Below are 22,343 nucleotides of genomic sequence, written 5' to 3'. Positions count from 1 at the left end.
GGGGCTGGAGGCTGACCCCTGTCCTGGTTCCACCCCCAGCTCTTCAGCGACGTTGCCTACAAAGCCCGGGACAGGGAGGACCTGATCGCCGGCATCGACGAGTTCCTGGACGAGGTCATCGTCCTCCCGCCCGGCGAGTGGGACCCCAACATCCGCATCGAGCCTCCCAAAAAAGTGCCCTCAGCTGAGAAGAGGTGGGTGGGGCTGGACCAGCCTGTGGCCACTCCTGTGTCCAGCTCTGGGGGGGTAAGAGCCTTGCTTGGCTTTGTCCCTGCAAGTGACCCCTCCAGATGTTCCAGAAACGCTGAGTTTGATGCCAGCTCGGCTCAGAGCTGTTTTCACCCTCCTTGGACAGTGGGAGGTGACCCTACCCCAGGCAGGAGTTGAACTGGATGGTCCTTGAGGCCCAACCCAACCCAACCCAACTCATGGCTCCACAAACTGACCAAACCCAGCTCTGGATCTGGCCAAATTTGCCCCAAAACCCACACGCAGTGCAGGCCTTGGCCATGGTCCTCACACCTGGGGCTGATCCAGTGGTGCCCATCTGGCACTGCCCACCCGGCGGTGCCCACCCGGCGGTGCCCACCCGGCGGTGCCGCAGCGGGTGCGAGGCGGTGCCGCTGTCCCGCAGGAAGTCGGTGTTCTCGCTGAACGAGGTGGGGCAGATGAACGGCGCGGCCGGCGGGGCGGGCGCCGGGGGCGGCGGCGGTGGCAGCGACGATGGGGAGATGCCCGAAGTCCACGAGATTGGGGAGGAGCTGGCCTGGACTGGCAGGTGAGCTCCAAAATCCTCCAGAATGTGCCAGGATCCACTGGTGTCTCCTGTGGGCTCCTCCTGGGGTGTCCTGGGGTACCGAGGGGTGAAATCCTGGTGGGAAGGGGCTTTGGTCAGCACCAGGCTTGTTTATGTGTCTATTTATAAATTATATTTATGTATCAATATTTATGAATCTCCCAACTGGCCAGAGGAGCTGTGGATCCCCAGAAGTGTCCCAGGCCAGGTTGGATGGGGCTTGGAGCAGCCTGGGATAGTGGGAGGTGTCCCTGCCATGGCAGGGGTGGGGTGGGATGGGATTTAAGGTCCCTCCCAACCCAAACCTCTCCAGGACTCCACGATTCTGTTTTGGTGGAAGTCACCAGGTGTCGCTGTCACCTCGGCAATGTCTCCGCAGGTTTTGTGGTGGCCTCTACCTGGATATCAAGAGGAAGCTGCCCTGGTTCCCGAGCGACTTCTACGAAGGTTTCCATATCCAGTCCATCTCCGCCATCCTCTTCATCTACCTGGGCTGCATCACCAACGCCATCACCTTCGGGGGGCTGCTGGGGGACGCCACCGACAACTACCAGGTGTGGCCCAGGTGTCACCGGCCTGGGGACAGGCAGGGATGGGATCCATGGGATTGGGATGGGATTGGGAAGGGATGGCTTTTACCCTACTCGTGCCATGCCAAGCTTCTGGGGATGGACGTTCTCTGCCAGCTGGGACTGGCAGCCCCAGAACACTGGAATCCCTCCGTGGCACTGCCAGGAGCAATGGGACACGGTCCCAGCCATCCCTCGGCCCCATCTCCATCGGGGGTCCGTGGGGACGTGGCGTGGCCCAGCACCCCCGTGACGCCGCCTCTGCTCCGTCCCCAGGGGGTCATGGAGAGCTTCCTGGGCACGGCCATGGCCGGCTCCATGTTCTGCCTCTTCGCCGGGCAGCCCCTCATCATCCTCAGCAGCACCGGCCCCATCCTCATCTTCGAGAAGCTGCTCTTCGACTTCAGCAAGTGAGTGCTGGGCCACCACAGGGGACACCAGGCTCTGTCCCCACGGGGGTGGGACATGTCCCCAGCCCCCGGCCACTCTCACAGGGCCGCGTGTCCCCTCTTCCAGAGGCAACGGGATCGACTACATGGAATTCCGCCTGTGGATCGGGCTGCACTCGGCCCTGCAGTGCCTTATCCTGGTGGCCACCGACGCCAGCTTCATCATAAAGTACATCACGCGCTTCACCGAGGAGGGCTTCTCCACCCTCATCAGCTTCATCTTCATCTACGACGCCATCAAGAAGATGATCGGGGCCTTCAAGTACTACCCCATCAACTCCGACTTCAAGCCCGACTACGTGACCATGTACAAGTGCGAGTGCGTCGCCCCCGACCCAGGTGAGTTCACCCCGGGGCCGCCCGGGCAGGAGCCGGGGGTGGGAGGGTCCTGGCGTGGAGGAATCCCGGCCCAGGACGAGGGAGGAGGCAGCTGCCTGGGCTGGAGACACCTGGAACTCACCGTCCTCCTCCGAGGGGGGTGTGGAGATGGAGGAAGAGCTTTGTCCCCCTTGGATGAACTTCCCGGGACGCAGCGGATGGAGAGTTGGGATCTCAGCCTGGAGCAGCCGGACCTGGATGGATAAGGAGGAATTATGGAAGAAAGAAAAGGACATTTTGGGTGATTCCAGCCTGCTGCCGATGGAAACTGAATCTCCAGGAGTGGTTCTGTGCTCTGCAGTGTCTGGGACACCCCGGGATGTCCCAGCTGGGGGTGGAAACCTCCACGGACCGTTTTCCTCCTTTTTCCACTCCTTTTCCAAAAGGAGAGGCCATCAGGCTCTGAGCAGAAGGTCCTTCCATGGTTTTGCTCTTGGGTAGACGTCCTGGATGATCCCAGATCCGAACTGTGGAGCTCGGATGCTCCTGGAAGGGAGCGGAGACGGCCTCGGGCTCAGGGCAGCGAGCAGCTGCTCTCCCAGGAGCTGAATTTATGTCCAAAATCCAAATTTTGGGGAGCACCAGCTGCAGCCAGAGGAGACTGACAGTGGGTGGAGGTGATGGTGGATGAAGGTCACAGTGGACGAAGATGATGATGGATGAAGATGATGGTGGATGAAGGTCACAGTGGATAAAAATGATGGTGGATGAAGATGATGGTGAAGTTCTGCCCACCTCCTTCTTTCAAGAGCAGCACCCAAGCCCCTCCACCCAAGGCATTCCCAACGCATCTGCCACTCCAAGGAGAGCTCTCACCCCGTGGCACTCGCAGCCATCGGGTTGAATTTTGCATTTTTCCTCAATTCCTGCTCATCCACCCCTCCGTGAGCACCTCGATCCCACTGGGAGCCGAGACCCCAGAGCAGCACCAGAACCGACCCAATTCCTGCCCCAAACCCGACCCGAGAGCGGAGCCGGAACCCCCAGAGCCGGAATTCCCGGACGGAGCCGTGAGCACCCCCGGGAGGAGCCTGCAGCCTCCAGGGAGGTCTCCCCCTTCTCCAAGCCCCCACCCCGAGCAGCCCAGAGGCATCTGCACCCCAATCCCTGATCCCACTCCTCCCCTGGCTGCCCGAGGCAGCCGTGTCCAGGCTGGATTTAAAATCCCTCTAGAAATGATGTTTATTTCCCTCTCCATCCTTAATTTTTTTTTATAATTCCCTTTTTTTCCATCCCTGCTGATTTTTGATTATTATAACTGATTTGTCCCATATTTGTCTCTGCTGCACACATCAATTGGGGCTGATTTCAATCTCAAGTGAGTATCACCTTCTAAATATTAAAACTATTTTAATATTTGATACTCTCCCCCCACGGGGGGGCCACTGTTATTTTTTTTCCCATGTATTTGACTTTTCTCTCTCTCTGAAAAGGTTTGTGTGGAGCTCCTAGGGCTCCTCCCTTTAACCCCACCGCTGCCGTGCCGCCCTTTAAAGGCGTAGAAACCCCAAAACAGGGTTTGTGGAAAAACAAAAGGTTGTGGAGGAGAGAAATGAGAACAAAGCCGATGTTTTTAGGGCTGAGTTTGTCCCCCAGAGCTCGGTCCTAACCCAGCCTCTCCTTCATTAATCCCCGGCGCCGGGGCTGGAGGCGGCGGCCGAAATTCCCGCTTGGCGAAGAGGATGGAAGAGGGGGCGGCAAAGCCATCCTGGAATTCCTGAATTCCTGAATTCCCTCTTTTAGGGGCACCCCGAGACCTCCCGGGGTGCTCCCGGAGCTGCGGAGCTGCGTCACCTGAAGAGCCGAGGAGGAGAAGGTGCCGGGGGCTCGAAAAGACGGAATTTTGCACCGATGACACCAAAACACCCCCAAACTATTTAAAAAAAATAAGAATAATAATTTTTAAAAAGGCAAATCAGGCGTGATTTGGGTGCCACCTCTCCATTAAAAAATAAGAAAATCCACCCCAGGCTGCTTTCCCAGCTTTCTACCACGGTGGTTTTAAGTCCACCTCATTCCTGGCGGCTTCCTTGGGGAGCTCCTGGAAATTTTAGGAACTGGGAAGCTCCTGGGAAATTTTAGGAACTGGGAAGCTCCTGGGAAATTTTAGGAACTGGGAAGCTCCTAAAAACCCCCTCTGGCCCGGCCCTCACCAGCCCCGCAGGGAGAAGCCGCCGCGGGAGCCGCCGCGTCCTCCCCGGCGCGTGGGATTAATCAGGGAGAAGTTAGCAAAGGGGGATTTCCCCCCAAATCCCGGGATGCCGATCCCTGCCGGGCTCAGCGGGCCCAGCCCAGCTGGGGTTCAGCCCCAAAAGCTCGGGTTCAGCCCCAAAACCTCAATAACCGACTCCTTTCCCGCAGCCAACGCGACCTTGTTCGATGCTTCAGCTCCAGTGGCACCAAACACCACTAACGTGTCTCTGGTAAGGACTGGGATCTGCTCATCCCAGGGGAAATCTGGCATCAGGGAGGGAGGATCCGGGGGATTCCAGCACCCAGGAGTGGGGTGGGCCAGCTCAGGGCAAGGGGAACTCAAAGGTGGGGTCCCAGCAGCACCAAATCCACGTTTTTCCCCCCAAATGTGTATCAGCTCTGCAGTTTTGGGTATCCCCAAAACTCTGGAAATTCTCTTTTCCTTGTGTGCTGAAACAGCTCAAACTGCTCTTTTGGGGTTGGAGCAGGAAATTTCCTTTTTTTGCAAAACGCTGGTTTTGCTCAATTCAGTTGTGTGATCCTCAAAGTACAGTTTTGGGTTTTGGACAGGAAATTTCCCTTTCTTTCCACACTGCACCCTAAAAATGCCAGTTTTGCTGGATTTGGGCTGGACTTCCCCTTTTCCCTGCACACCACAATCATTCCAAATTTTACTCATTTTGGTTTTTTTTGGGTTTCTTGCCAGTCCAATGCTCTCAACCTCACAGCTCTGGACTGGACCCAGCTGAGTAAGAAGGAATGTCTCAAATACGGCGGCAGCTTAGTGGGAAAATCCTGCAAATTCGTGCCCGACCTGGCCCTCATGTCCTTCATCCTCTTCTTCGGCACCTACTCCATGACCCTGACCCTGAAAAAATTCAAATTCAGCCGCTACTTCCCCACCAAGGTAAGGGAAGAACCAAATTCTGCCAGATCCTTTCCCAAAAACGAGGGGAACCAGGAACTGCTGGGAGGTTTGGGTGGAGGCAGAGAACTCCAGGAAAAGAAATCCCTGGTTTTCGGAGGATTTGGCCACAACTGGGGTCATCCCCGAGGTTTTAGACCCTGATTTTTGGTATTCTGTGAGGTTTTTATGGCAGCCTCCTCTCCAAACTGGAGTTGGGTTAATGGGTGGACAATTAATGGGTGGACAATTAATGAACAAGAATTTGTGGGATGATGGATGAGGGATTTGTGGGATGATCCCACCCACAGGGAAGTGGTCACCAGCCCAGAGTCTGATGGGCATCAGTGACCAGTGGTGTCCAGGGCTCCCGTCAGGGCCAGCATTAATTAATGTGCTCATTAACAATGGAAACAAAGGGGTTTGCAGGTGACACCAAGGGACAATTCCTGAGGATGGGCACGTCCACAGAGACCTGGACAAGCTCCCTTCCCTTCCCACCCCATTAATTCCCTTTCCAACCCCGTTTCCCTGTCTTGCCTCCAGGTCAGGGCTTTCATTGCTGATTTTTCCAATGTCTTCTCCATCCTGCTCTTCTGTGGAGTGGATGCCTGTTTTGGACTGGACACCCCCAAACTCCACATCCCCAGTATCATCAAGGTTCGGCCTCCCCTCCCCTCCTCGCCTCTCCCACGCTCTTTTTCCAGGTTTTTTTGGGAATCTCACAGCTCCAGGCACTGTCTTAAAAGCTACTTTGACTTTTCTAACAATATTCTAATTTTCTGACTTTCTTTTCTCTCTTTTTTTGTTGTTTTTCTTCCTTTTTTGCCATTTTTCCTCCCTTTTTTGCTGTTTTTCCCCCCTTTTCTCTCTCCCCCTGGCCTGCAGCTCCGTAAGCTCATTAGTGATTTCTCCATCTTTATGTCCATACTAATGTTTGTGGGGCTGGATGTGCTCTTTGGACTCAACACCCCAAAGCTCCAAGTGCCTACCGACTTCAAGGTACAAACCCAAAATTCCACAAAACCCCATTCCAGAAGGATTTCTCCTCCCCATCCAGGGGGTGACCTGGGGGTTCCAGTGAAGATCCCAAATGGAAATCCCAATGGAAATCCCAATACGGATTCCAGTGAGGATCCCAATGGAAATCCCAGTGAGGATCCCAATACGGATTCCAGTGAGGATTCCAATGGGGACCCCAAATGGAAATCCCAATGGGGATCCCAATGGAAATCCCAGTAAGGATCCCAATGGGGATCCCAATGGAAATCCCAGTGAGGATCCCAATATGGATTCCAGTGAGGATTCCAATGGGGACCCCAAATGGAAATCCCAATGGGGACCCCAATGGGGATCCCAATGGAAATCCCAGTGAGGATCCCAATATGGATTCCAGTGAGGATTCCAATGGGGACCCCAATAGAAACCCCAAGGAGGATCCCAGTGATGATCCCCATGAAGATCCCAATGGGGATCCCAACAAGAATCCCAGTGAGGATCCCAATGGGGACCCCAATGGAAATCCCAGTGAGGATCCCATAAGGATCCCAGTTAAGATACCATGGGGATGCCCGTGGGGATCCCAATGAGGATCCCAGTGAGGATCCCAATGGAAATCCCAATGAGGATTTGGGACGTGGGATTTAGGCTGGATCCAGGATTGGGCTGTCCCCAAACGCCACCCCTTGGGTTCTCCCCACCCGTGCCGCGTTCCCGAGGTTCCGACCCCGCTGTCCTCCCCAGCCCACGCGCGTGGACCGGGGCTGGTTCGTGTTCCCCTTCGGGAAGAACCCGTGGTGGGTGTACCTGGCCAGCGCCCTGCCCGCCCTGCTGGTCACCATCCTCATCTTCATGGACCAGCAGATCACGGCCGTCATCGTCAACAGGAAGGAGCACAAGCTGAGGGTGAGACCCCCAGGGGATCCCCCACAGCACCCAGGTTTGGGGTGGGCTTGGGGGCTGCCCCTGGCCCTGGCCAGCTGCGGGTTTGGGGTGAGGGAGGGCTGGAGGGTGAAGTTCTGTGGGTAACGGGGTGCCCCATGTCCATGTGGGGTATGTCAGGGTGGCACAGGGTGCCCCATATCAGTGTGAGGTGACATGGGGTGACACCAGGTGCCCCAAGGCCATTCGGGGCACACCAAGGCCCTGCCTGGGGGACACCCCCAGTGCAGAGCCCCCCGTGCAGAGCCCCCCGTGCTGTGTTGCAGAAGGCAGCCGGGTACCACCTGGACCTCTTCTGGGTGGGCATCCTGATGGCCGTGTGCTCCTTCATGGGGCTGCCCTGGTACGTGGCCGCCACCGTCATCTCCATCGCCCACATCGACAGCCTCAAGATGGAGACCGAGACCAGCGCCCCCGGGGAGCAGCCCCAGTTCCTGGGGGTCAGGTGGGTCTGAGAGGGGTCCTGCAGCTGGGGGGACATCCCTGTCCTGGGGGACAGCAGGAACAGCAGGGACAGGGAGGGATTGTCCTTCAAGGGGACGTCATGGCCAGGCAGGAGTTGTCAATCCCATTCCCACTGGTGGTTCTTGGTTCCTCGGGGGTTCCTCGGGCTGACCCTGCTCCTGTCCCCCCTCCAGGGAGCAGAGGGTGACTGGCATCATCGTCTTCGTGCTGACAGGCATTTCAGTTTTCCTGGCTCCTATCCTGAAGGTAAAATTTCCATTCCCCCCTTCCCGCTGAGATTTGGGGACATGGGGACAAAAGCTGGATGCTGCCCCATCCTGGTGACCTCCAGCCCTGTCCTTGCCCTGGGGAGGAGCTGCTGCCTTCCCTGGGGTCAGGGCCGTGGTGTTCCCTGTTCCCAGTACATCCCCATGCCGGTGCTCTACGGGGTCTTCCTCTACATGGGCGTGGCGTCACTGAACGGCATCCAGGTGAGTGCCCTTCCTCCTCGGCATCCTCATCCCTCTCATCCCCCATCCTCCTCATCATCCTCATTCCCGTCCTCATCCTTGTTGTTCTCCCCCTTGTCATACTCATCCTCCTCATCCTCGTTCTCCTCATCCTTGTCCTTGTTTTTCTCTTCCTCCTTGTCCTCCTTCTCCTTTTCATCCTCCTCCTCCTCCTCACTGACCTCAGACTGTCCCACACTGTCTCCAAAAGGAGGATTTTTACTCCAAAATTTCCATGCATGGGACAGCAGATACCCAAAACCTTCCGAGAAACACCAAAACCCTGGAAATTCCCCAGCTGGGCGGGACCAAAATAGGTTTGTCCTGGGCAGCCTGTGGGGTGGGGCTGAGGATTAACCCTGGCCTTCCTCCCCGGGCAGTTCTGGGATCGCTGCAAGCTCTTCCTGATGCCAGCCAAGCACCAGCCCGACTACGTGTTCCTGCGGCACGTCCCGCTGCGCCGCATCCACCTCTTCACCCTGGTGCAGATCGTCTGCCTGGCCGTGCTCTGGATCCTCAAATCCACCGTGGCTGCCATCATCTTCCCCGTCATGGTAATCCCATCCTTGATCCAAAGGGGTTTTTTTGGGATTTAATGGAATTTTTGGCATGGTTCCACCATGGTCGCCATCGTCTTCTCTGCTGTGGGTAATCCCATCCTCGCTCCGAAGGGGTTTTTGGGATTTAAGGGATTTTTGGCTGGGTGATCACCACTGGATCTTGGGTTGAGATGCTCCCGGACCTCTCCCCTGTCAGATCTTGGCCCTGATCCTGGTGAGGAGGCTCCTGGATTTCGTCTTCTCCCAGCACGACCTGGCCTGGATCGACAACATCATCCCCGAGAAGGAGAAGAAGAAGGAGGACGACAAGAAGAAGAAGAAAAAAGGCAACAAAGGCGACAGCAGCAGTGACGAGGAGGTGGGCACGGGGTCACCGGGGGTCCCGAGGACAGGGGGACATCCCAGAGCTGGGGAGGGACAATTCCCACTGGGAATTGGGATGAAGGTTCTGGCTTCCTGGAGCTGTTCCAGGGCAGGGACAGAACTGGCTGAATGAGGAGCTCCAGGGGATGTCCCAAAAGTTGGAAAATCACGGCAAAAAAAGGAAATCCTCAGGGAGAAGAGCCCAAATCCCCGGTTTAGGGCACAGCCTCCATCCCTCAAAGCCTCTGTGCAACTCCTGTCCCAGGATTTGGGAAGAGGAAGGCAAAGCCTCCTCCTCCTCCGGTCTCAGGTGCCTCTGAGAGCTCCAGGTGGTCTCAGAGCCCCCCAGGTGCTGCCTTCAGCAGGAATTTCCCCGTTTCTTCCCCAGTTCCCACCTCCCTCAGTCATTAAGATCCCCATGGAGCCCCGAAACGGGGACCCCCATTGCCTCAGCCGTAAGCACCGAGCCCAGGAGCCCCTCCTAACCCCGGGCTCCGCTCAGCACTAACCCCGCTGGACATGCACCCAACCCCCGAGCACCAGCATCAGGGAACACCATCCAGCAGGGAAACCCAGCAGGGAAATCCCACCAGGGAAAACCCACCAGGAGAAATTCACCAGGGAAACCCAGCAGGGAAATCCCACCAGGGAAATCCGTCATGGAAAACCCACCAGGAGAAATCCACCAGAGAAACCCAGCAGGGAAATCCCAGCAGGGAAACCCAGCAGGAGAAAATCCACCAGGAGAAACCCACCAGGAGAAATCCAACCCCAGAAAATCCAGCAGGGAAATCCCACCAGGGAAATCCGTCATGGAAAATCCACCAGGAGAAATCCACCAGAGAAACCCAGCAGGGAAATCCCAGCAGGGAAAACCCAGCAGGAGAAAATCCACCAGGAGAAACCCACCAGGAGAAACCCACCAGGAGAAATCCAACCCCAGAAAATCCAGCAGGGAAATCCCACCAGGGAAATCTGTCATGGAAAACCCACCAGGAGAAATCCACCAGGGAAACCCAGCAGGGAAATCCATCCTGGAAAACCTAGCAGGGAAAACCCACCAGGGGAAAACCCACCAGCTCCAGAGCCACCGGAGCACCACTCATCCCAAAGATCGCCAACATTTCCATAAATCACCAAAAAAAAAAAAAAAAAATTCCGTCAGTCTCCTGGGTTTTGTCGCCCCCAAGCTGGTGCTGATGGGAGTTTGTGAGAAATACCTGAATTTGGGATGGTTTGGAGCTCCCAGAAGCTTCTCACGATGGATTTTTATGGCTGGGAAAGAGCAGGTTTGGCTCCACCTTCACCAAAAATCCTCAGAATAAATTTTGGGGGGGTTCATTTCACAACCCCAGAGAGTTTGAGCTCAGTTTAACTCCTTAACTACTGCTGGCAGGGCTGGCAGAGCCTTTCCTCTGGCTGATAGTCCCCAAAATCTGCAATTCCCAGGAGTTTACTTCCTCCTCCAGGAAGGTGGGATTGGTGATTTTGGCCCAGGATGCGGCGGGGGCCCGGGGGGGTTTTTGGGGTCACCTGGGCAGTGTTTCAGCTGTGTCCCCCCCTAGGAAAGAGGGCCTCCACCTGGAGCTTTGCGCTCTGACTCCTCCCCGAACGGCTCGGACATGGATCGCAGGTAACCGGGACCCCCTCCCCATCCCTGGGGGGAAATTCTGGGATCCTCCCAGCTGATGCTCCACCCAGCTATAAAAAGCTCCAAGTCTCCGGGCAGCAGCACCCCCGGGGCGGGTTTGGGGCGGGGGCAGCCCCCCTGGCTGCTCACCCCCCTCTCCCCCCTGCTGCCCCCCAGCATCACCCTCCACCTGAAGATCTCGTGCCCGTCGTCTCCCGCCTTTAACTACTCCCGCAACCCCATCTGTGCCGTGCCCCAGGTGAAGATCGAGATGGAGTCGGACTACGAGGACAGCGACACCGAGAAGGCCCCGCGGGACATGGGCAGCGAGACCACGCTATAGCCCCGCCCGCCGGCACCCAGCGTTTCACTTAATTTATGTCTAGCTAGGTAGATAGCGCCGCGGGCAGCACGGTCAAGGAAACTGGGGGCGTTCCTCTCTGCCGGACGCCGGCGGCCCCGGTGGCCCCGCACCCCGGTGGATTTAGGGCCCCACACACTGGCTGATTTCAGGGCTGCGTGCTCTGGAATTTCCCTCTCTTCCCACTGGGCGGAGGCAACGCCGCTGGCGGCGAAACGGGGCCAGAAAGGTGGGATTGGTGACTTTGGCACAGGAAGGGTGGGATTGGTGATTCTGGCACAGGAAGGGTGGGATTGGTGATTCTGGCACAGGAAGGGAAGGGTGGGATTGGTGATTTTGGCACAGGAAGGGTGGGATTGGTGATTCTGGCACAGGAAGGGAAGGGTGGGATTGGTGATTTTGGATCCAGACAGGAGGAAGCACCTGGGATGGAGGAGGCTCCTGGGTTGGGTTGAGGAAGAGAAGGCAGCTGGGATGGGGATGAGGAGGAGAAGGAGGAAGCACAGCAAGATGGGGATGAAGAGGAGAAGGCTCCTGGGATGAGGAGGAGGAAGCAGGACAGGGATGAAGAGAAGGCTCCCGGGATGAGGAGGAGGAGGGAGACAGGAATGGTTCCTGAGGGAATGCAGGCTGGTTTCCACAGGGAAATGGGAACGGTGGCTGCAGCAAAGCCCTTTGGTCGCCCACCCCACATCCTCACCCAGGACTCTGCCAGGCTGGGAACAGCCCCATCCCTCCTGCAGCCCTTCCCTCCCTGGAAGATTCCCCTGATGGGAAATCCAAGGATTCTCCCTGGAGGAATCCCCTGGCTGGGGGAACCTGAGGATCCTCCCTGGAGGAATCCCGGGATTCCCTCTGGCTCTGCCACCCCGGGGCTCCATTCCCACCCAGCACTGGGAGCACAGGGGGAGAGCAGCCCCGGCCCCCAGTGCTCCCAGTTCCACCCAGCAGCTCCTCCCAGGGCCCAGCAGCATTTTGGGGTCCCCAGGGGCTCTTCTCACCCGGCTGGGGATCCAGGCTCCCTCCAGCTCTTCCCAGCTTTGCCAAGGCTTTAAAGGAATTTTCTTTTTCTCCACCCATGGCCCAGGCCCAGCCCTGGTTTAGGAACGCTGGTCCCAGCACCCCTGGAATTGATTTCTTCTCATTTTTCCTGGGTGAATCCTTCAGGTTTTTCCCTCCCAGAGCCCCCAGGCCCTTCCCCGTGAGCAGAACTGACCTGACACTGACACCAGCAGCACTGGGGTTCTTGTGGGACACCAGTGACACATTTTAACTGGGACACCAGTGACACACTGTACATAGGACACCAGTCAAACACTGCAAACAGGACACCAGTTCCACCCTGTAACTGGGCACCAGTTCAACCCTGTAACTGGTCTGTTCCTGACCCCTGTAAATACCCCAATCCTCTGAGACTCAAAGGCCGTTTCCTGTTCATGGCATTTCTCGTTCTGGTTCTGGCGCAGCTCTGGGGACTCGAGGCAGTGCCCAGACCCGGCCCTGGCAGTGCCCTGACCCGGCCCTGGCAGTGCCCAGACCCAGCCCTGGCAGTGCCCAGACCCAGCCCTGGCAGTGCCCAGACCCGGCCCTGGCAGTGCCCTGCCCTGGCCCTGGCAGTGCCCTGACCCGGCCCTGGCAGTGCCCACCATGCCCTGGCAGTGCCCAGACCCGGCCCTGGCAGTGCCCAGACCCAGCCCTGGCAGTGCCCAGACCCGGCCCTGGCAGTGCCCAGACCCGGCCCTGGCAGTGCCCAGACCCGGCCCTGGCAGTGCCCAGACCCAGCCCTGGCAGTGCCCAGACCCGGCCCTGGCAGTGCCCAGACCCGGCCCTGGCAGTGCCCACCATGCCCTGGCAGTGCCCAGACCCTGCCCTGGGACTGCCCACCATGCCCTGGCAGTGCCCAGACCCCTCCTGTAGCTCCTGTCCCCACCCTGTGCCAGCTGCAGTGTTCTGGGCAGGTTCAAGGATTTAGTCCTGGTTTAATTTGCTCTCTGTGCTGCCCAGGGCTCTGGGCAGGTCTAAGGTTTTGATCCTGGTTTAATTCTTCCCCTGCTGCCCAGGGCTCTGGCAGCGGGGCCGTGGGGCAGAGCCAGAGCCACCCAGGCTCTTTGGGCTCAGTTTGTCCCTTTTGGGCGAGGTGCCCCCGAGGTTTTGGGGGTTTTTTTGTACCAGGTCTCAGCCTCCAGCACGGCACCGCTGAACCAGGTTGGATTTCTCATGGCACAACCCAATAAAAACCTTCCCACGAGCCTGAGCTCTCCTGTGCTTCCTCTGGGAACCCCAGAGTTCCCTCCAGGGGCTGGGGCACCTCCAGCCTTTTGGAACCCTAAAAATCATAAATAATTCTATATATATGCATTTAAAAATACATAACTATCTATATAAATACTATATATATACACACATACATATATAATATGTACTATTATATATAATATAAAATATATAATCATATAAAATATATGTTTATATATATAAATTTTATATGATTATATACTTTATACATAATTATATAATTATATATTTCTATATAAAATATTAAAAATATAAGTTTTCTATATTATTTTATATGTATTTATAGATATAATATATATAATTATATTATATATATTATATAATGTATATAATATATATTATATATAATATATATAATGTATATTATATTTCTAATTATAAAATATATTATATACATAATTATATCTAGAAATATAAACCAGATAGAATTATATATAAATATAAAAAATATATAATTATATACATAAATATATATAATTATATATAGATATTAAAATATATCATTCTATATAGACACAACAAACCAAGCCCTGCTCCTTTCCAGAAGTGCAATAACCATATTATTTAAATATTATGAATAATTAGAAAATTCTATCAAGTGATTATAAAAATCATCATTCCAGGGCACAAAAAGGAAATGTTTTGGTCTTCTCACACTTTATTGAGCCAGCCTGCACTACTCACACGTTACACCCAGGGCAGGAAAGCTCCCCCACCCCAGCTGTTCTTTGGTTACAAAAAAAGGCTTTAAAAAAATCACCTCAATCCAAAGAGCAAAAAAAACCCAGCCTAGCTGCACTCTAGAACAGGTTTAAAAAATTCACCTCAATCCAAAGAGCAAAAAAAGCCCAGCCTAGCTGCACTCTAGAACAGGTTTAAAAAATTCACCTCAATCCAAAGAGCAAGAAAAGCCCAGCCTAGCTGCACTCTAGAGCAGGTTACACCAGCCCAGAGCCTGCACAGGCCCAGGACTAAAGTATGGCTTTAATTTTAGGTTTTTTGTTCAAGTAATTCCTCTAGAGAAGAGTTTAAACTACAGATCCAGCCCTGAGGGGGAACTGGGAGTGCCAGGATCAGGGTGGGTAATCCCAGTTTAAACACAAAGCAGGAGTGTGGATAACCCCAGCTCAAACACAAAACCGAGTCTGGGTAATCCCAGCTCTAACACGAGGCTGGAGTGTGGATACAAAGCAGGAGGAGTGTGGATAATCCCAGCCCAAAACCAAAGCAGGAGTGTGGATAATCCCAGCTCAAACACAAAACCGAGTCTGGGTAATCCCAGCTCTAACACAAGGCTGGAGTGTGGATACAAAGCAGGAGGAGTGTGGATAATCCCAGCCCAAAACCAAAGCAGGAGTGTGGATAATCCCAGCTCTAAGGCCAAGCAGGAGGAGTTTGGGTAATCCCAGCTCAGCCAATAAATACCTGTGACCTCACAGTGGGGCAAGGCCCCACGTGCAGGACAATAAATAACAAATATTGCATTTTCTGTCGGCCTGTCGGGGAGTGAGGCGTGGTTAGGCCTGGCTCTGAGGGGCCCCTCATTAAAGCCAGCTCCAAGGGTCCCTCACCAGGCCCTGAGCTCTGAGAGCCCCCTTGCTAGGCCCAGCTCCAAGGGGGGCCTCATTAAACCTGGCTTGGAGAGGCCCCTTGTTAAGCCCAGCTCTGTTTAGGCAGCAGAGCCTTGAGCTCCTGGGGTTTCAGCAGGTTCTTGGCAGCAGTGGCAGTGTTCAGAGGGACCCCTGGTTAACCTGGCTCTGAGGGACCCCTGGTTAAGCCTGGCTCTGAGGGACCCCTGGTTAAGCCTGGCTCTGTTTAGGCAGGCAGAGCCTCGAGCTCACGGGGTTTCAGCAGTTTCTTGGCAGCAATGATGGTGTTCTTCATCAGCATGGCCACCGTCATGGGCCCCACGCCGCCGGGCACCGGCGTGATGTAACTCGCCTTCTTCCTCACCCCTGGGGGGAAAAGCTCAGCTTAAGGGCCGGGCCAGGCTCCCCAGCCTAAAGCCACGCAGGTTCTGTCGGGATTAAGGCTTTAGGAAGGGGGTCTGGGTGGTTTTTCCCTGCTGGACAGAGAGGCAAGGCCCAGCCTGGGTGGGAAGGCCAAGGTGGGAAAAAGGGCCAAGGCAGGCCTGGAAGCAGAAAGGTCCAAACCAGAAAAAGCCAGGCCTAAAAACATAAAGCTCTGAAAACACCAAAAGCCAGGCCATAAAGTACAAAAAAGCTGGGCCTAAAAGCACAAGCAATGAAATCTAAAAGCACAAAAAGCCGGGCCCAAAAGCACCAAGCCAGGCCTAGAAGTACAGAGATCTGCAAGTGCCAAAAACCAGGCCCAAAAGCAGCAAAAAGCTGGGCCAGAAAGCACCAAGGCCTAAAAGCCAGGCCTAAAAGCTGTTTTCTAGCACAGAAATGCCAAATCCAAGCTCAGGGATGGAGCAGAGGTAGGCAGACATGGATGCACCCCAAGCTCAGTGACACAAACCAGGCTTTGTCCCCTCCCCAGCGCCCAAAAAAGCTGATCCTGAGCCTAAAGAGCTGATCCTGAGCCTAAAGAGCTGATCCTGAGCCTAAAGAGCTGATCCTGAGCTCTCCTCACCTTCAAAGTCCACGTCCCCCACGAGCCTGGGCTGGGCTGTGACGGGGTCCTGCACCCGGGTGATGCCCACGTCGATCACGGCCGCCCCCTCCTTGATCATGTCGGCCGTGATCAGGTTGGGGATGCCTGGAAAACACAACCTCACCCTCAGGGGGGCTCCTCATCCCCCTGAGCCCAGCATTCCCAGGATCTTCCAACCCACCTGGGCTTTCCTGCTTCCCCAAAATTATTGGATTCAGGAATTTTAAGGATTTTTTCCAACCTAAACCCTCCTAAGAATTGCAAACGCATCCCCTGAGCCCAGCATTCCCAGGATGTTTCAACCCCTACTGGATTCAGGAATTTTAAGTTAACCCAAACCATCCTAAGAAATGCAAACCTATCCCGATTCCCCTGATCCCAGCATTCCCAGGGTGGATTTTGGGGTGCTGTGCAGAGCCAGGGGCTGCACCCAGGATCCTGCTGGGCTCCCTCCCACCCCAACCCACTCCACGACTCCCCAGGGCTCTCCAGCTGTGCTCAGGTCCCCCTGCCAGGTGCAGCTCCCCATTCCAGAGGCAGAACCCCAAAACCTGAGGCTGCTTTTTGCCCCAACCACAGGAGACCCCCAGGAGCCCCCCCACCCTCAGCCTGGAGACCCCCCAGAACATTCCAGGCCCGGGGTTCCCAGCAGGAGCAGCCCCAGCCCTGCAGAGCCCCTGACCTGCAGCTGCCACCACGATGTCAGCACGGATGGTGTGCTGCTTCAGCTGCTCCTTGGGCGTGTAGCGGTGCGAGATCGTCACCGTGGCGTCACCTGCGGGGACAAGGGACACCCAGGTGTGACTGAGCAGCTCCGAGAGGGCCCAGCACACCTGAGATAGCTCAGCTACCCTGAACGGCATCAAATCAGCAGGATGGCTTCTGAGGTAGTGTTGGAAACAAAGAAGTTTTAATAAAAGGCAAAATAACAAAGCTCTTACAGAGAAAAACTGAGATAGGGGCAAGAAAAAAAAAATTCATGGAAAGGTTGTAAAATATTGGAAGAGGCCACTCAGGGAAAGGGAGGAGTCCCCACCCCTGGAAGTGCTCAGAACACGTGTGGACGTGGCACTGGAGGCTGTGGTGCCCATGGCTGAGGGATGGATGGATTTCATCACCTTGGAAACCAGGAATTCTGGGGTTCCAAGACCACGTTGAGGATTGTTTCACCAGGGAACTGCTGGGAGGGCTGTGGGAGGTTCAAGGGGAGGGATGTGAGGTCTTTCCCTGAGGTGCCCCCTGTCCTACCTCCGGGCCGCTCGTGGCTGCCGTCGGTGTGCAGCAGCATGGCGATGGGCATGCCCACGTTCTTGGACCTGCCCGCCACCACCACGTTCCTGCCCAGCGTCGGGATCCCTGCAGGGGACAGATCACAGCCTCACACACTGCCCTGAGCCAGGAGGGATGGCTGATCCCACCCTGGAGCCCTGCACAGGCACCCCGAAATCCCACCCTGGACATCCCTGGGTACCCTGCACAGGCACCCCAAAATCCCACCCTGAGCATCCCTGGGAGCCCTGCACAGACACCCCAAAATCCCACCCAGGACATCCCTGGGTATCCTGCACAGACACCCCAAAATCCCACCCTGAGCATCCCTGGGCACCCTGCACAGACACCCCAAAATCCCACCCAGGACATCCCTGGGAGCCCTGCACAGACACCCCAAAATCCCACCCTGAGCATCCCTGGGAGCCCTGCACAGACACCCCAAAATCCCACCCTGGGCATCCCTGGGAGCCCTGCACAGACACCCCAAAATCCCACCCTGGGCATCCCTGGGTACCCTGCACAGACACCCCAAAATCCCACCCTGAGCATCCCTGGGTATCCTGCACAGACACCCCAAAATCCCACCCAGGACATCCCTGGGTACCCTGCACAGACACCCCAAAATCCCACCCAGGACATCCCTGGGAGCCCTGCACAGACACCCCAAAATCCCACCCTGGACATCCCTGGGAGCCCTGCACAGGCACCCCAAAATCCCACCCAGGACATCCCTGGGTATCCTGCACAGACACCCCAAAATCCCACCCAGGACATCCCTGGGTACCCTGCACAGACACCCCAAAATCCCACCCTGGGCATCCCTGGGTACCCTGCACAGACACCCCAAAATCCCACCCTGAGCATCCCTGGGAGCCCTGCACAGACACCCCAAAATCCCACCCAGGACATCCCTGGGTACCCTGCACAGACACCCCAAAATCCCACCCAGGACATCCCTGGGAGCCCTGCACAGACACCCCAAAATCCCACCCAGGACATCCCTGGCAGCCCTGCACAGACACCCCAAAATCCCACCCTGAGCATCCCTGGGTATCCTGCACAGACACCCCAAAATCCCACCCTGGGCATCCCTGGGAGCCCTGCACAGACACCCCAAAACTGGGTGAGTTTTGAGCTCAGGCCAGAACAGAGCAGGACAATCCTTCCCTGTCCTTGATGTCCCTCCCAGGACAGGACAATCCCTCCCTGGCCCTGCTGTCCTTGATGTCTCTCCAAGGACAAGACAATCCCTCCCTGGCTCTGATGTCCCCAGAACAGGACAATCCCTCCCTGGCTCTGATGTCCCCAGAACAGGACAACCCCTCCCTGGCCACGCTGGCCCTGGTGTCCTGAGCTGAATCCCCAAATCACCAGCTCTCACCTGTCCTCTGGATGATCTCCCAGACGCCCCGAGGTGTGGCAGGCAGCATGGAGTCCTGGTCCAGGCACATCCTGCCCACGTTGAGCACGTGGAACCCGTCCACGTCCTTGTGCGGGCTGACGGTGTTGCAGACCCGGCGCTCGTCGATGTGCTCTGCAGAGGGCAGGGGCTCAGGGGGCAGGCCCACAGCTGGGCTGGGCTGCCAGCTGTGCTGCCAGCTGGGACCGTGATCCCGAGCCCTGGGATGGAGCTCTGACCCAGAGCCTTGAGCTGGAATTGTCACCCCAAACTGGAGCTCTGACCTCAAACCTTGAACTGGGACTGCAGCCCCAAACTGGAGCTCTGACCTTAAACCTTGAGCTGGAATTGTCACCCCAAACTGGAGCTCTGACCTTAAACCTTGAGCTGGAACTGCAGCCCCAAACTGGAGCTCTGACCTTAAACCTTGAGCTGGAACTGCAGCCCCAAACTGGAGCTCTGACCTCAAACCTTGAGCTGGAACTGCAGCCCCAAACTGGAGCTCTGACCTCAAACCTTGAGCTGGAACTGCAGCCCCAAACTGGAGCTCTGACCTCAAACCTTGAACTGGGACTGCAGCCCCAAACTGGAGCTCTGAGCTTGAACCTTGTGATGGAATTGTCACCCCAAACTGCAGCTCTGACCTCAAACCTTGTGATGGAATTGTCACCCCAAACTGGAGCTCTGACCTCAAACCTTGAGCTGGAACTGCAGCCCCAAACTGGAGCTCTGACCTCAAACCTTGAGCTGGAATTGTCACCCCAAACTGCAGCTCTGACCTCAAACCTTGAGCTGGAATTGTCACCCCAAACTGGAGCTCTGACCTCAAACCTTGAGCTGGAATTGTCACCCCAAACTGGAGCTCTGACCTTGAACCTTGAGCTGGAATTGTCACCCCAAACTGGAGCTCTGACCTTAAACCTTGAGCTGGAATTGTCACCCCAAACTGGAGCTCTGACCTCAAACCTTGAGCTGGAATTGTCACCCCAAACTGCAGCTCTGACCCTGAGCCCCAGCTCAGCCCCTCCAGAGCGTGGGGCCTGACTGTCCCCAGCCCCCCGTGCTGCAGCTCCCAGCCCAGGGCACTGGCAGCACTCTGCAGTGCCAGCCCTGCTCACACTGAGGGGATTTATCAGGCAGCCCAAGGCCACACACACCCAGCTGGGGAAGCTGATACTCCCACCCAGGAATAGCTGCCAGAGACTGAACCCTGCAGGCAGCTGCTGCTGAGGGGGAGGATCAGGGCAGGGTCCCCCCCGTGCTGCCCCTTCCTGCAACCTTGGAAGCTTCCTGGGAATGCAGGAGGGGAACTGAGCTGCTCACCAGGCAGGGGAAGCTGCACCAGGAGCCCGTCCACGGCCGTGTCACTGTTGAGTTTGGCAATCAGCTCCAGCAGCTCCTCCTCGCTGATGGAGGCTGGCCTGAGGATGGTCTCACTGCTGATCCCTGGAATCACCAAGTCCATGGTGTCAGTGAGGCACAAAAGAATGGTTTTCCCACATTTTGTGCATTTTCCACCCTGCTTTGTTGCCTGGCTAAATCTGGGAGGTGCACGCAGAGCATGGAAGGGTTTGTGCAGCTCCCAGGCTGGAGAGACCTTCCCAAGCCTTGGGATTTGTTGTTGAGGATGATTTTTGGGGCTGGTGGTCTGAGAAAGGGGGCTTGGGACCCTGCCATAGCAGGGAGAAACCCAAGCAAAGGCTGATACCATGGCAATAAAACCCCACAGCTTGAGAGGCCCCTCTGGACACAGTAAAAAAGGGATGTTTGCCTCAAAGTCCCAGCTCCAAAAGAAGCTTCAGCTGTTCAGACCCAGGTAAAATGACACAATTTATTGCCCTGACCCTGAGCAGGACCTTGGACTGCAGGATGGAGCCACAGGGCAGCAAGGCTGCTGAATAGGAGCTGTGTCCCAGGCAGATGGAAAAAGGAGGCCAAAAATCCCCACCTGTGCTTTTCATGGCTCTGGGAAAGCTGAAAAACCCCAATCCCACCCTGAAGAATCCAAGTGATCACACCTAACCACGCCCCAGTACAACTGGCAGCCACGAGAACCCAAATTCTGGGTGAAGTCGAAAAACCAACAGGTGCATGCATCCCAAAAAAAAGCTTCCAGCACCGAGGATTCCCAACCAACCAAACTGCGTTTTTAGGGAAGGAAACCTCCCACTCACCCACATCAGCCGCTGCTTTGGTTTTGTTGAGGACGTAGGAGTGGCTGGCCGGGTTCTCCCCCACCAGCACCACGCTCAGGTGGGGCCTCCTGTTGCCGGCAGCCACCCACTGCTGCACCTCGTGCCGCGCTTCCTGCCGGATCTGCCGGGCCAGCTTCCTCCCCGAGATCACCACGGCGTCCCCCCTGCACGGGGAAAGGCTCAGCACAGCCCCAATCCCCCGCTGCCAGCCCCGGGCAGGATGGAGCAGGAAACCAAGAGGAAAAGGCTCCGTCCCTCGTGCTTTATCAGGGCCTTTGGCACCTTTGTGCTCAGTCACGTTTTAGGCTCGGTTCCAGCTTCAAAGCTGGGGCCAAATGGGGCAGAACCCGAATATCCCGAGCTGGACCCACCAGGATCATTGACTACACCCCAAAATCCTGCCCTGTGCAACCCTGGGAATGTTGTTCAAACATTGTTTGGAGCAGGGTGGGATGCTTGGGGGTCTCCGTCCCTGTCAGCCCAGGGAAATGTCCTGGGGTCTCTGTCCCCCTCAAGCCAATGAATAATCAAGAAAAGGGGGTGGTGGTCTCCTTTCTCACTCAGGGGTCTCTGTCCCTCTCAGCCCAGGAGTGTCTCCATCCTCACGGCCCCGGAGGAGCCCCGGTGTGAGGCGATCTCTGTCCCTCCCACCCCGGGGTGTCTCCGTTCCCCTCACGCTGTGACAGCCCCGCTATGAGGCGACCTCTGTGCCTCTCACTCTGGAGGATGATGAGGGTGTCTCCATCCATCCCCTCACCCCAGGGGTTGCCCGGCAGTATTTCCATCCCCCCGGCCCCGGAGGAGCCCCGCTGTGAGGGGCGGTCTCTGTCCCCCTCAGCCCAGGCCAGCCCCGCTGTGAGGGGCGGTCTCTGTCCCCCTCGGCCCAGGCCAGCCCCGGTGTGAGGGGCGGTCTCTGTCCCCCTCGGCCCAGGCCAGCCCCGCTGTGAGGGGCGGTCTCTGTCCCCCTCAGCCCAGGCCAGCCCCGCTGTGAGGCGATCTCGCTCCCCGTGCCGGGGCAGCCCCGCACTCCCACGCAAGGCGGCCGCGGGATTTCATCAGCCTGCAGCTCCCGCCGCGGCCGCTGGGGGCCCGCCCGCCGCCCCCGGAACCGCCGGGGCCAAACGGGTCGCGATCCCGGCCCGGGGACCGACCGAACCGAACCGGGCCGGGCCTCCCCCCTCACAGCCCTCAGCGCGCCGGACGGGCGGAGCGCGGCGGGCGCTGCTCCCACCTCCCTCCCAAGCATCCCCGCACATCCCCCGGTGTCCCGGCCGTACCGGGCAGCGCTGAGGTGGAGGCGGCGGGGGCGAGGCTCCATCGCGGCGCGGCTGAGGGCGCGGAGGGGCTGGAGCGCGGCAGCCATCGCAGTATCGCGACTGATGGGCAGCGGGAAAGGCTCTGAGGGAAGCGCACCTTGCCGTCCCTTATATAGCGGTAAGCCCCGCCCCACCCGGCGGTAGCCAATGGGG

General features: G+C 56.8%; 2 protein-coding genes across 3 annotated transcripts in view; one reads left to right on the top strand and one right to left on the bottom strand.

Moving 5' to 3' along the window:
- SLC4A5 (solute carrier family 4 member 5) overlaps positions 1-13,345 on the top strand; it is a 31,233-nt gene extending 17,888 nt beyond the window's left edge. For both annotated transcript variants that reach the window (XM_059870432.1, XM_059870431.1), the window contains 16 exons: positions 40-194; positions 635-778; positions 1,176-1,350; positions 1,642-1,775; positions 1,882-2,153; positions 4,554-4,615; positions 5,092-5,292; positions 5,836-5,949; positions 7,033-7,194; positions 7,497-7,675; positions 7,869-7,941; positions 8,097-8,165; positions 8,564-8,737; positions 8,940-9,101; positions 10,672-10,739; positions 10,914-13,345. In XM_059870432.1, coding sequence (XP_059726415.1) covers positions 40-194; positions 635-778; positions 1,176-1,350; positions 1,642-1,775; positions 1,882-2,153; positions 4,554-4,615; positions 5,092-5,292; positions 5,836-5,949; positions 7,033-7,194; positions 7,497-7,675; positions 7,869-7,941; positions 8,097-8,165; positions 8,564-8,737; positions 8,940-9,101; positions 10,672-10,739; positions 10,914-11,079 — 2,310 coding nt within the window. In that variant the 3' untranslated portion in view covers positions 11,080-13,345. The remainder of the gene's footprint in view (positions 1-39; positions 195-634; positions 779-1,175; positions 1,351-1,641; positions 1,776-1,881; positions 2,154-4,553; positions 4,616-5,091; positions 5,293-5,835; positions 5,950-7,032; positions 7,195-7,496; positions 7,676-7,868; positions 7,942-8,096; positions 8,166-8,563; positions 8,738-8,939; positions 9,102-10,671; positions 10,740-10,913) is intronic.
- A 685-nt stretch (positions 13,346-14,030) lies between these two features.
- MTHFD2 (methylenetetrahydrofolate dehydrogenase (NADP+ dependent) 2, methenyltetrahydrofolate cyclohydrolase) lies at positions 14,031-22,312 on the bottom strand. Its single transcript, XM_059870629.1, has 8 exons — positions 22,152-22,312; positions 20,854-21,038; positions 20,003-20,125; positions 18,662-18,814; positions 17,257-17,364; positions 16,691-16,783; positions 15,988-16,113; positions 14,031-15,347 (listed from the first exon to the last, which is right to left on the bottom strand). Exons 1-8 carry the CDS (start codon positions 22,235-22,237, stop codon positions 15,208-15,210), a joined length of 1,014 nt encoding a protein of 337 aa, XP_059726612.1. The 5' UTR covers positions 22,238-22,312; the 3' UTR covers positions 14,031-15,207.
- Between the last annotated feature and the right edge of the window lie 31 nt (positions 22,313-22,343).

Source organism: Haemorhous mexicanus, chromosome 30 (assembly GCF_027477595.1).
Source record: "Haemorhous mexicanus isolate bHaeMex1 chromosome 30, bHaeMex1.pri, whole genome shotgun sequence".
NCBI classification, from domain to species: domain Eukaryota; kingdom Metazoa; phylum Chordata; class Aves; order Passeriformes; family Fringillidae; genus Haemorhous; species Haemorhous mexicanus.
Note: the sequence above shows the minus strand (reverse complement) of the source record. Positions and strands in the feature narration are given on the sequence as shown.

What these genes read in the sequence shown, in the direction of transcription:
- MTHFD2 (XM_059870629.1), bottom strand. Translation starts at nt 22,237, where the DNA reads ATGGCTGCCGCGCTCCAGCCCCTCCGCGCCCTCAGCCGCGCCGCGATG. An exon ending in GGTGCAGCTTCCCCTGCCTG is followed by an intron (nt 18,815 to 20,002) that starts GTGAGCAGCTCA and finishes TGCCCTCTGCAG; the next exon opens with AGCACATCGACGAGCGCCGG. An exon ending in CAGCCACGAGCGGCCCGGAG is followed by an intron (nt 16,784 to 17,256) that starts GTAGGACAGGGG and finishes TTGTCCCCGCAG; the next exon opens with GTGACGCCACGGTGACGATC.